Source organism: Panthera uncia, assembly GCF_023721935.1.
Source record: "Panthera uncia isolate 11264 chromosome A1 unlocalized genomic scaffold, Puncia_PCG_1.0 HiC_scaffold_17, whole genome shotgun sequence".
Classification (NCBI taxonomy): domain Eukaryota; kingdom Metazoa; phylum Chordata; class Mammalia; order Carnivora; family Felidae; genus Panthera; species Panthera uncia.
The window spans coordinates 113,473,183-113,488,770 of NW_026057577.1; the positions used below are offsets into that span (position 1 = coordinate 113,473,183).

Below are 15,588 nucleotides of genomic sequence, written 5' to 3' on the forward strand. Positions count from 1 at the left end.
AGGCAACTTTTTTTTTTCTTTTTAATCCAATGCTCCAGAAGTTTTGGGATTTTTAAATCACTAAGTCATGTAGTTATCAGGCATGTAGGAGCTTTTTCAGAAGGCGAAATAAAAGGACAAAAAAGTGTGGCCACAGAGCACTTGGAATAGTCTGAAAAGATCCAATTTTTTAATCAAACAGTCCTCCTCATACCCTGGTAATAAATTAAAAGGCTGACATACACACAACATACGTTAAGAACTATGAAAACAAAAGCCATAGCAGCAAAGAACCAAATATCAAATAATTGTTGAAAAAATATCAAAGCAAAGGAACAGAAGGTAAATTAACTTCTTAAAATCAAGAAATAGTTTAAGCAATAAATGAAATTAATTAAATCTGCAAAGGAGGCTGGAAGTAATAAAAAATAACAGATCCAAAGGTAAATAGTTTTTTTTTTTTTTTTTAAGATTTTTTAAAGATTTATTTATTTTTGAGAGAGAGAATGCAAACGGAGAAGGGGCAGGGTTGGGGCGAGTGACAGAAGATCTGAAGCAGGCTCTGCGTTGACAGCAGTGGCAAGCTCGATGAGGGACTCCAACTCACTAGCCATGAGATCACGACCTGAGCTGCAGTCGGACACTTAACCAACTGAGCCACCCAGGAGCCCCTAAATGCTTCTGTTTAATAAAGCAATATTCAAGAGGCAAAGATGTGAAGATCAAACCAGACTGTGAGGAGGCACATTAAGATGTGTAAGACAATTCCTTGTTAATTTAGAATAAAAGTGAAATTACCCAACAGAAGTCTCCTTTCCGACTCAGGAATTGACAGTCAGTTAGCTGAAAGTTCTAGTGATGACAGGGGACCACCTAAGTAAGTAAATATACACACAGATGTGCATGCATGTGCACACATATACATTCACACCTTATACACTGTATTTTAACTTAAAAAGCATACATGTACACTCTTCTAATAATCTGATAATAGGGCCAGTATTTTTTCTTTGAGTATGGGTCCAATGATTAGAATTCTAAGTGTCGTTTCTTTGACAAGTTACCAGGAAAATAAGTTAATTTATTAGTTTGGGGGTTTTTAAATGTGAAGTTAGAATGCAAAGACATTTGTGAAACAATCAGAGTCCAAAATCTGTCTAGAATTTTATGATTTCCTTTTTACATTATAATCTTTTGTAATTGTTTCACCTCCACCTAATTTGACAGAATTCATTAAAAATTCACCATCATCAGGGTGCCTGGGTGGCTCAGTCGTTAAGCATCGGACTTCTGCTCAGGTCATGATCTCACAGTTCATGAGTTTGAGCCCCACATCAGGCTCTGTGCTGACAGCTCAGAGTCTGGAGCCTGCTTCAGATTCTGTGTCTCCCTCTCTCTCTGCCCCACCCCTGCTTACGCCGTGTCTCTGTCTCCCAAAAATGAATAAACGTTTTAAAAAAACTTTTTTTAAAAGAAATTCACCATTACCGTCTTTTCTTTTTTTTAAATGTTTATTTATTTTTTGAGAGAGAGAGAGTGTGTGAACAAGTGGGCAGGGGCAGACAGAGAGGGAGATAGAGAATCCCAAGCAGACTCCGTGCATTCAGCACAGAGCCCGATGTACGGCTCACACTCATGAACCGTGAAATCATGACCTGAGCCAAAATCAAGAAATCAAGAGCCAGATGTTTAACCAACTGAGCCAGCCACACAGGTGCCCCTCCATTATATTGCCTTTTCAAAGTATTCAACAGAACTGTCACAGAAAGAACTCCTTGTCCCCTATATAGCAATCAGATCATAGTATTCAATTAAATTATATAATCACAATTTCAAGGAAAACTAGCATAGAAACTTATGGAAACAAACACAACTGGGTCTTGGTAAGCATGACTCAATTACTGTGAGCTGAAGTCTGGCTGTATACTAAAATGAAACCTAAATTCAGCCATAGTATGTAGTGTGTTGGGGTGTCATTAAACATGTTCTATGTTCGGGGCGCCTGGGTGGCGCAGTCGGTTAGGCGTCCGACTTCAGCCAGGTCACGATCTCGCGGTCCGTGAGTTCGAGCCCCGCGTCAGGCTCTGGGCTGATGGCTCAGAGCCTGGAGCCTGTTTCCGATTCTGTGTCTCCCTCTCTCTCTGACCCTCCCCCATTCATGCTCTGTCTCTCTCTGTCCCAAAAATAAAATAAAAAAAACAAAAACAAACAAACAAACAAACAAAAAAAAAAAACATGTTCTATGTTCTACAGAAAGAATTGAGAGAATCAGTACCTGAACAAACTGTTAAAGGTAGTTTAAAAAAAAGTACAGATTCATTAACAAAGCCATTATTGTAAAAGAATCATCACAATGTAGTATGTAAATAGACTTTCATTGCCATCCATGATGGAATTAAGTGTTACCAGACTACTGCCCTTGACATATAAAACTGGGAAAGTTACTTTAAGCACTATTTTCAGATACTGGACAACTGGATGGTAGGCAGAATCACAGTGTAATCCCTGGAAGGAGAATTCATGATGTAGTCCTTAACTATCTCAGCTTTATGCCTGGAAGCACACTGCAGACCATGGCGAAGCCTAAGCACAACACAGTAGTTAGTATCAGAGCAGAGAAAGTAGGATTTAGGAGCTTAGGGTTGCTGAGGTAACAAACCTTTTTGAGGCAGAGTTCTGAAAAGGAGCAATTACCCAAGATAAATAAAAGGCATCCAAATTCTAAATAAAGTAAAATTATCTCTGTTCATAGATATATAGCACTCCATACACACTCACAAAACCTGTTAGAGCTAATGAACAAGTTCAGCAAAGTACCAAGATACACACACACACACACACACACACACACACAAAGAAACCCAGTTGTGTGTTTTTTTTAACTTTTTTTTTTTTTTTTTAATGTTTAGTTATTTTTAAGAGAAAGCACAAGCAAGGAAGGGGAGGTGGTGGGGGGGGGGTGGTCAGAGGATCTGAAGCAGGCTCTGTGCTACAGCAGAGAGGCCAATGTGGGACTCAAAACTCACTAACCACAAGATCAAGACTTGAACAGAAGTCGGATGTTTAACCAACTGACACACCCATGCGCTCCCCAGTTTTGTTTCTCAATGCTAGCAATAAAGAATATGAAAAGAAAATTAAGAAAACAATTCCAATTACAGTAGTATTAAAAAGAATAAAATACCTGGGAATAAACTTAACCAAGAAGGTGAAAGACATGTACACTGAAAACTACAAAACACTGTTTAAAGAAATTAGAGAACACAAAAATAAATGGAAAGACATTTCGTGTTCATGGACTGGCATGTCTTAATATTGTTCAGATGACAACATTACCCAATCAACCTACAGATTTAATGCAAACTCTATCAAAATCTCAGTTATGTTTTCTGCAGAAACAAAAATTCATCACAAAATTCATATGGAATTTTGGCCTCAAAACAAATCTTGAAAAAGAAGAACAAAGAGGACTCAAATATCTTGATTTCAAAACTTATGTAAAGCTATAGCATTTCAAATAGTGTGGTACTGGTATAAGGACAGATACAGGCCAATGAAATAGAACAGACAGCCCCAAAATAAACTCTTGCATATATAGTCAACTGATTTTCAACAAGAGGCCAAGACTGGTATACTTCAATTAATAGTGAAGGGAGAATGTCAGGCAGAAAGGCGAGTTCAGGTACCTTCCAGAGTATGAGACCCAGAGCCCCTCTCCAACTCCATGCAGGCCTTCATCCCTGCCATGGCTAAACTAATCCAGAAGAAGCTACAGGGAGAAGTGGAGATATCAGCAGCTACAGAAGGACCTGAGTTAAATCCATGTCTGGGCAGCAGAAGCCTGAGGTGCAACCAATAAAAATATTATCATTAAGGAGGAATTGGCCCTGCTGGTTCAGTCCAACATGGTCTTTAAATTTCTGGGTCCTGTACTGGTCAAAAGGAGATGGGAGAAGCTTGGGCCACACAGTGGGAAAGAGGCTGGACTATATCAGAGCTGAAATTAAGCAATACAAATCCCAGCTCTGGGATCCTGAACAGCAGACCGCGCTACAGAGGAAGACCCTGGCTCAGGTGCAGCAGGAGTTGTAGTGGGCCCAAGTGGCCAAGGCAAGGGCTTCTAGGAAGGACTAACCAGGTGTGGGGAGCAGGGAAGGAGAGGAAATGAGGCAGCTCTAGGGTCTATACTGTAGCTAACAAAATGTGAAAACACCTGTTTTCTGACCAGTCACTTCTGTCATAATTGTCTCCATCCATTCCCTGGGCCCTGTCCACTTTATATATACACCACCTACATTACTCCATCAGGTCAAAATTCTTGGAACTGGAACCTCTCTGTGGCAGAGTAATCCTTCTTTCTTTATTGAGACTAAAATTAAATGTCTCAAACCTACTTCTTGTCTGTATGTGCAACCCTTAATTCTCCCTTATCTTGACTGGCAACACCTCTATAGGAAACATGAGAAAGGCATTTACAACACAATTGTTGGGAAGGTTAGATGGGGGGGAAAATAAAAGTACCAAAACCATTCAATGAAGAAAGCATATCCAAAGCCAAGGAAACTGCATATCCAAATGCCTATGAATGAAATTGGAATCTTACCTTATAGCAAATACAAAAGTTAACTCAAAATGGACCAAAGACCTAAATGTAAGTGCTAAAACTATAATACTCCTAAGAAAACACTGGGGAGTGGGGAGGGGGGTTGGGGCACCTGGGTGGTACAGTCCGTTGAGCAACTGACTTGGGCTCAGGTCATGATCTCGTGGTTTGTGAGTTAAGAGACCCGCGCCGGGCTCTGTGCTGACACATCAGAGCTGGAGCCTGCTTCGGATTTTGTGACTCCCTCTCTCTGTCTCCCCCTCCTCTCCCCCCACTGCAAGTGAACTCTCAAAAATAAACAAACGTTAAAAAAATTTAAAAAACAAAAAGAAAGAAAGAAAACACAACACTGGGGGGAAATTCCATGACACTGAATTTAAGGACAACTTCCTGGATATGACAATGAAAGCATGTGCAACAAAAGCAAAATAAACTGGATTTCATCAAAATAAAAACATTTGTGCACAGGACATATATCTGATAAAGGATTAATATTCAGAATATATTTATTAAAAAAAGACAACAAAAAACAATCCAAATAAAAAATGTGAATACTTGAATATTCAAGATATTCAAATGGACAACGAGCACATGAAAAGATGCTCCGTATCGCTAGTCATTAAGAAAATGCAAATGACACCCTCAATGAGAGACCACTTCACACCCATCAGGATGGCTATTATATAAAACACAGAAAGTAAGTGTTGATGAGGATGTGAAGAAATTGAAACACTTATGCACTGCTGGTGGGAATGTGAAAATGGTACAGGCACTGTCGAAAACAGTATGGCAGTTCTTCAAAAGTTAAACATAGAATTATCATATAATCCAACCATCCCACTTCCAGGCATATACCCAAAACAACTGAAAGCAGGGACTGGAACAAATATTTGTGCATCCATGTTCACAGCAGCATTATTCACAACAGCCAAAAGGTAGAAAGAACCCAAATTGTCCACCAAGAGATGAATGAATAAACAAAATGTAGCATATATATACACAATGCAACTTAGATAATCTTAAAAAGAAGTAAAATCCTGACACATTATAAGAATTATGTAAAAATTAAGCCAGTAACAAAGGGACAAATATTGCATGAATCTACTCATAAGAAGAATGAATAATAGGCAAATTCATAGAAACAGAAGGCCTAATAAAGGTTACCAGATATTTGGGGAAGTGGGTAATGGGGAGTTAATGTTTAATGGATTCAGAGTTTCTGTTTGAGACCATGAAAAAGTTCTAGAAATGGACACTAGTGATGGCTGCACAACATTGTAAATAAGCTTAAGGCCACTGAAGTGTACACTTAAAAATGGCTAAGTTGGTGAATTTTGTGTTATGTGTATTTGCCACAACTAAAAAAAAAATGGAATGACATCTTTAAAGTGTTAAAAACCTTCAACCTAGAATTCTATAACCAGTGAAAAGGTTGTTATGAGCAGAATGTCTGTAACATTCAGTGTCCCTCTGCCCCACAAACCCGTGTATCGAAGGCTTAACCCCAAATAGGATGGCATTTGGAAACATGATGGGCCTTTGAGAAGTAATTAGAGTTAGATGAATCAAGATGTGGGGTTCTTATAAAGGGATTAGTGCCTATATAAGAAGAGACACCTGAGCACTTGTTTACTCATGCCTGCCTGCACACTCACATTTGCTCTCGTTCTCTCTGTTCGCCATGTGAAGACAAGGTGAGAAGGCAGCCATCTACAAGCCTGGGAGATCATCCTAACAGGAAACCAACATGCTGGCATTTGAATCTTATATTTCTAGCCTCGCAAACTATGAGAAAATAAATTTGTTATAGACACCACTCAGTCTATGGTGTTATGGCAGCCTGAGCTAAAGCAAAGTCTTTCAAAAGCAGAGGCAAAATGAAGGCATTTCCATATACACAAACACTAAGACATTTTGTCCCAATAGATGTGCACTATAAGATATGTTAAAATGAAGTTCTTCAGGATGAAAGAGATACCAGATGGAAATCTGTTATCTATATGGAGGAATGAAGAACACCAAAAATGGTAAATCAGTGGGTAAATATAAAAGATTTTTCTCCTTGTTTCTTAATTTCTTTAAAGATGACTGATTGTTTAAAGCAATATTAATAATTTACTATGAGGCTTATATTGGCAAGTAAAATGTATGTCAACATTAACACAAAGGACTAGTGTAACAGATGGAAGCACTGTTTCAAGGTTATATGTAAAGTGATATGTTACTAGTTCATAGCAGAATATAAAAACTTAAGAATGCATACTATAATCCCTAAAAGACTCACTAAAAAAAGAGGTAGAGATAAAACATCAATAGGAGAGATAAAATGGGTTTCTAAAAATGTATTCAGTCTAAAATCATGATGACAAAGGTAGTAAAGGAGAGAAGAAAAAAGGAAGAGAAAGGAGAAGGCAAAAGGAAGGGAGGGAAATCAAATGGGAATTAAAAGGTAGAAATTACACATTAACAGAGATATATTAAATTAACAAAATTTAAGATAAAAATTATAAGATCAACTCAATACATGCAAAAAAAGCATCTGACAAAATTTAACATCTATTTATGATAAAAACTCAACAAAGTGGGTTTAGAGGGAATGTGCCTCAACATAATAAAAGCCATGTGACAAGCCCACAGTCAACATACTCAATGGTGGAAAGCTGAAAGCTTTTCCTTTAAGATCAGACACAAGACAAAGATGCCCACTCTTGCCACTTCTGTTCAACATTAATATGGGAAGTCCTAGCCAGAGCAATTAGGCAAGAAAAAGCTATAAAAGGCATCCAAATTGAAAAGGAAGAAATAACATGGTCACTCTTTAGATGACGTGGTATTATATGTACAGAAAACCCAAAAGATCCCATCAAAAAATATTAGAACTAGGGGTGTCTGGGTGGCTCAGTTGGTTTAGTGTTGGACTTCGGCTCAAGCCATGATCTTATGCTTTGTGAATTCAAACCCCACATGGGGCTCTGTGCTGACAGCTTGCTCAGAGCCTGGAGACTGCTTCAGATTCTGTGTCTCCTTCTCTCTCTGCACCTCCCCTACTCATGACCTCTCTCTCTCTCTCTCTCTCTCCCCCCTCCCCCATTCGTGATCTCTCTCTCCCTCTCAAAAATAAATGTTTAAAACAATATATATTAGAACTAAAAATGAATTTAACAAAGGTGCAGGATACAAAACCAACACACAAAAACCTGCTGCATTTCTTTTCTTTTTTTATAAATTAAAAAAATGTTTTTACTTTTTTTTTTTTTTTTTTTTTTGAGAGATAGAGCACAAGCAGGGGAAGGTCAGAGAAAGAAACGGAGACACAGAATCCAAAGTAGGCTTCAGGCTCCAAGCTGTCAGCACAGAGTTCAATTAGGGGCTCGAACCCACAACCCATGAGACCCTGACCTGAGCTGAAGTCAGACATTTAACTGATTGAGCGACCAGGCACCCCAAACCTGCTGCATTTCTACACACTAAAAATAAACTATCAGAAAGAGAAATTAAGAATACAATCTCATTTAAAATAGCATTAAAAAGAAAATTATCTAGGAATATATTTAACCAAGGATGTAAACGTGTATAATGAAAACTATGGGACATTGATAAAAGAAAATGAAGACAGAAATAAATGGAAAGACATTCCATGCTCATGGACTGGAAGAATATTGTTAAAATGTCTACACCATTCAAAGTAATTTATGGATTCAATGCAATTCCTGTCAACATTCCAATGGCAGTTTTCTCAAATAGAACAAACAGTCCTAAAAAAGACTCCAAATAGCCAACCATTCTTGAAAAAGAACAAAGTTAAAGGAATCATGCACTCTGACTTTAAACTATATTACAAAGCTACAGTAATCAAAACAGCAACAGCACTGGCATAAAAATTCACATATAGACCAATGTCACAGAATAGAGTCCAGAAATAAACCCAAGCATACATGGTCAATTAATTTTCAACAGAGTCAAAAATACACAATGGAGAAAGGACAATTTCTTGAATAAAAGGTGTTGGGAAAACTAGACAACCGCATGAAAAAGAATGAAACTGACTATGATCTTATGCCATACACAAAATTATCTCAAAATGGATTGAAGATATGAACATAAGACCTGAGACCATAAAACTTCTAGAAGAAAATACAGACAGTAAGCTCCCTGATATCAGTCTTGGCAATGACTCTTCAGATTTAAAAGTAAAAGTAAATAACAGGACTATATCAAATTATAAACTTTCTACACAGCAAAGAAAACCATCAACAAAATGAAAAAGGCAACCTACTGAATGAGAGAATACATTTGGAAATCATATATCTGATAAGAGGCTAATATCCAAAAAATTTAAAGAATGTATACAACTCAATAGCAAAAACAAAAAAACAAACAGAAATCTGGCTAAAAAATTGGCAGAAGAACTGAATAGACATTTTTCCAAAGAAGACATACAGATGACCAAAAGGTACATGAAAAGATGTTCAACATCATCAGTGATCAGGGATTTTAAATGCAAATCAAATGACAATGATCTATCACCTCACACCTGTTAAAATGGCTACTATCAAAAAGACCAGAAATAACAAGTGTGGTAGGGGTGTGGAGAAAAGGGAACACCTGTGTTACTGTTTGTGGAAATGTAAACTACAGTGCAGTCACTGTAGAAAACAGCATGGAAGGTCCTCAAAAAGTTAAAAATAAAACTACTATTTATTTAAAAATAAAACTATCGGCAATTCTACTTCTGGGTATGTATCTGAAGAAAACAAAAACACTAATTTGAAAAGATATATGCACCCCCATGTTAATTGTAGCATTATTTATAATAGCCAAGATATAAAAACAACCTAAGTGTCCACCAATGGATGAATGAGTAAAGAATTTGTGGTATGTATGTATGGTTTGTATATACACATATAGGTGTGTGTGCATATATATATATATTAACATGTATATATATTTAATGGAATATTATTCAAAGAATGAGATCTTTCCATTAACAACAAAATGGATGGACCTCACATGAATTGTGCTAAGTGAAATAAGTCAGAGAAAGACAAATACTGCATGATCTCTCTTATGTGTGGAATCTAAAAAAAAAAAAAAAAGGCAAAACAGAAAACACCAAGCCCATAGATACAGAGAACAGATTGGTGACTGTCGGAGATGTGGGGCTAGAGTGAAAGAAATGGGTGAAGTTGAAAGAAAGAAAGAAAGAAAGAAAGAAAGAAAGAAAGAAAGAAAGGAAGGAAATAAAGAAAGAGGGAGGGAGGAAAGAAGGAAGGGGAAAAAAGTCAAATGGGAATTAAAAGGCAGAGACTGTTAAACTAGGTAAAATAAAAGCAAGAGCCAAATATATGTATGTGCAAGGGACAAACTTAAAACATGAGCTCACAAACAGGTTAAAAGTAAAAGAGTGAAACATGATGCACCATGCAAAACTAAGAAGAAAGGAGCAGCTGTTTAATGTCACCCACGTAGACTTCAGAATAAGGATTAGCACCAGGAAAAGGGGGACCTTACATACTGATAAAAACATCAATTTGTTAAGCACACATAACACTCTTCAGTGTTTATACATTCAACGTTTATGCATCTAACAGTAGAGCTTCAAAATAAGTGAAGCAAAAAAGTGAACTACTAACATAAGAAACAGACAAATTAAAGTTTGAGATGTTAACACTACTCTCAGTAATGGACAAAAAAGATGTAAACAAAATTATTAGGCAGGATGAAGAAAATCTGAACTCTATATACCAACATAAAACTTAATTGAAATTTATGGAACACCAAACCCCGAAACTAGAAAATGCACATTCTTTCCAAGTATACATGGGAACATTAAGACAGATGACATTCTGAGCTATTAAAAAAAAAAAAAAAAAAAAAGTCTTAAGAAATTTCAAAACCGAATTCAGAGTGTGTTTCTGACTACAATAAATTAAATAAAAAATCAATATTAACATAGTTCACCAAATAAATGACAAAGTAAGTACTGTAGACATTTTTTAAAGGATTAGCTTACATTGTTCTGGAAAGGCATTATAACAAGAATAAGAAAGAATACAGACTGACATGTAAGATACGGAGAATGCTTCATAACTTCCTCAGATACAGTCTTTATATAACAAACTGTTATAATGCATTAAAAAATAACAGTAGTAATAGTACTAATTGCTATGCATTTTACATATATTTATGATAGAAGTCTCATCAACCTGAATATCATGAATTGATAGTACAATGAGAGCTAACTTCATAATGTTGACCCTCAGGATGTACTAAGCTTTGAAGTACTTTCAGTGCATTTAAATATTTTAAATACATTAAAATATTAAAGGTGTTTTTACTGTTTTCTACTTCTTGTATGTATTCCACTTCTTAGAATTTGTTATACCCATGTGTCAGACTCTGAAAGGCATCCACAGAACTGGACCATGTATGCTAAAAAAAAAAAAAAAAAGGCTATGAAGAGCCACACCTCTAAAATTATATAGAGTTAATTAGTAACCTCTAGAAGTATCCTGTATTATCTTTAGGTATCAAAAAATATTTGAAATATTAATATTAACCCCTTTGATCTAGTAATTCAACTCATAGAATCAATCCTAAAATAAAGATGCTATCAAAGATTAGACTTAGGTATAAAGTTGTTCATTCTAGCATTGTATGTAATTGTGAAAAATTTTAAATAATGCGAAGTATAACAATAGGTATGATTATGGTATAGCCATACAATGGGAGACTATACATCCATTTACAATTATGCTTTTGAATAATATTGATTGACAGAGACAGAAGGAGCATAAGTAGGGAAGAGGGGCACTAGGAGAGGGAGAGGGAGAGGGAGAGGGAGAGGGAGAGGGAGAGGGAGAGGGAGAATGAATCTTAAGCAGGCTCTACGCTAAGTGCAGAATCCAATGGGGGGCTTGATCCCATGATACCGGGATCATGACTTGAGTTGAAATCAAGTGTTGGATACTCAAGTGACTGAGCCACCCAGGCACCGTAGTGCTTTTGAATACTTTTAAAGATATTCAAAATATAATGCAAATACAGTATGCATTAATGAAAAAAAATAGTACATCAAATTATGAAGCATGATGTGTTCTATATAAATATGGTTGGTGTGTTTAAATATTCATAGAAAAATGAAGTAATATCACCAAGACTCAAATTAAAGATGATTTTAATTTTCTTTGTACTTTTATACTTCCAAGTTAATGTTTCTATAATGTGCATATTTTACAGTTAAAATCAGTAAAGTTTTAAAATTACATATAGTTTAATAACTGAATAGAACGTATAATGAATTAAGGCCTTCAGAAACTTATTTGGAGTAATACAGTTTAAAGTTCCCATTAAAAACTGGTTATAGGGATGCCTGGGTGGCTCCACAGTTGCGCATCAGATTCTTGATTTCAGCTCAGGTCATGATCTTAGCATCACGTGATCAAGCCCATTTCGCTCAGGTTATGATCTCCCAGTTTGTGAGTTCAAGATCCACAAGGAGGCCCACATCAGGCTCCTTGCTGGTGCTAACCTTGCGAAGCCTGCTTGGGATTCTCTCTCTCATCCTCTCTCTCTGCCCCTCCTGTATGCACTCTCTCTCTCTCTCTCAAAATAAATAAACTTAAAAAAAAAATAGGTTATAAGTGACTAAAGAAATTTCTCATTGAAACGATAATTGTATAGACTGTCAAACGATTGTCAGAAACTAACGAGATAGTAATATCAAAGGTGATTTAGTAAAATGCAAAAGGCTGTTAGAAATAGATAAGTTACATAACAAAAATCATTAACTACACACACACACATACACAAACGAACACCTCTAATATATTAACATAAGACCATTGTAACTGAGGTCAATATTTTGCTCCAAAATCCCCTAGCACTCAGTGTCTGAATAGAAATGTGACTCATAATAGTAGTTTTCTCAATTACTTGAGATTCAGTTAAGGATAACAAACATCATTCCAGTTTGCTTCTCTCTTCAGACAACTCCACATAGGAAAAAAGGGGGGGGGGAGGAAAAGAGCTTTTATTGAATGATGAAGTAAAATATTATATCTCCTCTTATTTAATGTATTCTCAAACTAACTTGCAAAACAAATCTGAAAAGTCATTTCCATTTTATAAGGACAAGGAAGTTAAATAACTTGCTCAAAGTCTTACAGCTTAAAGAAGGGATTTAAAAAACCTAATGTTGTAGCTATAAAATCAGTCCATACTCTTTCTAGTATCCCAAAGTCTCTCACTAGGGTGAAAATTTCAAGTAATATAATGTACAAATCATGGCGTTTCTTTTTCCAATTAGTAAATGTCTTCAAAAGTCCTATATATTCTCAAGGGGGGAAATAAGGCAATGAGGGAAGAAAAGCTATTAGAGGGTAGGGGCCATCTCTGTCTCTCCTCTCTAGGTCTGACATGGCTTTCCCAGGATTTTGAGAGAAGGGAGAAGAAGTAAAGAAAGAATAAAAAGGACAAAAGTAACAGAAATGTGGAAAAATGAAGAGAAAGGGAGGAAGAACAAGAGTAAAAGAGACAAAGGGGTAGGAAAAGGAAAGGAATTGATGAAGTCCTTTATAGTTTTATAAAGGCTGCTGAAAGGGGAAACTGACAGGGGTGAAGGGGAAACCAAACAGCCAGAAAAAGATGACTGTCAGCTTCATAGTCAGCAACAGATGAACACAGAGTTACAAAGACAGAGGGAAATAGTTATACAAACACTGGAGAGAGAGAGAGACAAATCTCAAAAAAGCAGACAGAAAGAGGGAGAAAGGAATGGCAGAAAGAAGTCAAAATTAAAATGAAGACAGACAACCATCTCCACCTGCCCATGCCACCAGCTGAAGCAAGGAACAGAAACTTAAATGTTTTTGGGGCTTTGTCAGCACCTACTTGGTGGACAGCAGCTCAGTTCATTTATTTTCCTTCACAGTGATGACGGTTCTCCACTTTACCCTCCCCTTTTGGGGGTGGAGTGGGGCGAGTGTGGGAAGACCAGGGAGAGTGGTGAATTAGAGGAATGAGATGAATTTATTATTTCAGGTCCCAATATGATCTTTAACAAAAAGCATTTCAAATTCAGAAGATAAAGAATACAAGAATCAAGCATCACTGAATTGTTATACCATATGTAAAATCTAAAAAGTAAAGACAAAAACCAGGATCTTTTGTTTTTTAAATGTTTATCTATCTAATGAGAGAGAGATGGGGGGGGGGGGCAGAGACAGAGAGGGAGAAAGAGAATCCCAAGCAGGCTTCATGCTGTCAGTGTACCGAGGCTTGACCCCATGGACCCAAGAGATCATGACCTGAGCCAAGATCAAGCGTCGGATGCCCAACTGACTGAGCTACCCAGGCACCCCAATCAGGATCTTTTTTTAAATGGCTGTTCAAAATCTAATCACTTGTAGAAAACTTTAGGAAAGTTTTATTCACTTAGGAGTGAATAAAAAAGGCAACAAACTAACCACTTCCTTTGAGCTTCTTTCAAGTGAACTTTAACCATAAAAGCCAAGTAATTCCCAAGCTTTTTTGATCAGTAAATCAGATAAAATCACTTTCCTACTTAAAACCCTATAATGACTTCCCATTATAATTAAGATAAAAATAAAATTCAAACTTCTTACCATGAACATAAAAATTGTACCTGATGCCGTCCCTGCCTACCTCTTTTACCTCATTGAGTTTAATTCTCCCCCTTTTCATTATATCACAGCGTTCCTTCTCTTGACTACTACCAGCTGGTTTACACTTCAGGACACTAGCTTCTTCCTCTACCTGGTAGGTTCTTGGATTCTCACATAGCTGGCTCCTTTTCATCATTCAGATTTTAGTTCATATATCATACCTTCTCAAAGTGGCTTGCTTTGATTGCCCTACAAATAACCCCTTTTTTGCCCATCCACTCCCCAGTTACTCTCTATCCCATCACCTCTCATTTTTTTCTGTAACATTCATTAATCTATGAAAGTACCTTAATTATTTAGAAAGCTGGCATATGCTTATACATAAGAATATAAGCTCTAAGGGCAACAATGTTGTTCCATATTTATGGCTAAATGCTCAAACTACATAGGTGCTCAACAGTGGTACTATATACATATATGCATATATATACACTTAAAAAATGGATTAAACAAATAAAAAAGTACAGTAAGATTTTGTATTATAAATAAGAGACAAGTAAAAATACATCCCTTGCAGAATCTTCACAAATAACTACAGATTGTCATAGTTGAAAACTCGTAGCCCTAGAATAGTTTTAATCTCTAAACACTCTAGGCATAGGCCATGTCAGCCATATTTGAATGTTTAATACATCATAATGCTTACTAAACTAGGAACTCATTTTAATTTCTCGGATGTCAAATTTCAAACTACTCAATTAGGCTTAAAAATCTTTTATTTTTTTTAATGTTTATTTATTTTTGAGAACAGAGAGAGACAGAGGATGAGCAGCGGAGGTGCAGACAGAGAGGGAGTCACAGAATCCGAAGCAGGCTCCAGGCTCTGAGCTATCAGCACAGAGCCCAACACGGGGCTCAAACTCATGAGCTGTGAGATAGTGACTTGAACTGAAGTCGGATGCTTAACTGACTGAGCCACCCAGGCACCCCTTAAAAATCTTTTTAATTGACAGACTTTAACTATAATAATATACGCTTAGTAGTCATTGTAATAGATATAAACCTGTACACTAATCAGATCCTCAGTTCTTAAAATTACATTAGTGTTCTCGGCCCAACATATGTCGTATATGTTGTTTAGAGAAAGCCAAGATCATTTCTTATACCTATTCTAGTGGAAGCATTAAAATTAAAAAAAACACTCAATTATTAATATGTGATATACTCTACACTGAAAGAAGTATTAAACATGAAACAGGAATAGAACAAAAAGCTTATTCATATATTCTTGAAAAGTGTGCCTTATGAAGCAGTTTTGTGAAAACAGTACACTACATACAGTTAAGGGTTCCATATCACTACCCTTTTTTAAATGTCCTC

The 15,588-nt window shown here is 36.5% G+C and overlaps 2 protein-coding genes across 3 annotated transcripts in view; one reads left to right on the forward strand and one right to left on the reverse strand.

Moving 5' to 3' along the window:
• NDUFS4 (NADH:ubiquinone oxidoreductase subunit S4) overlaps window positions 1–15,588 on the reverse strand; it is a 111,895-nt gene that overhangs the window by 43,696 nt on the left and 52,611 nt on the right. The window lies entirely within an intron of this gene.
• Window positions 3,594–4,811, forward strand: PFDN6 (prefoldin subunit 6). Its single transcript, XM_049648081.1, is given in 5 exon segments — window positions 3,594–3,765; window positions 3,767–3,794; window positions 3,796–3,829; window positions 3,832–3,919; window positions 3,921–4,811. Coding segments are annotated over 5 exon segments (405 nt in total). The 5' UTR covers window positions 3,594–3,703; the 3' UTR covers window positions 4,114–4,811.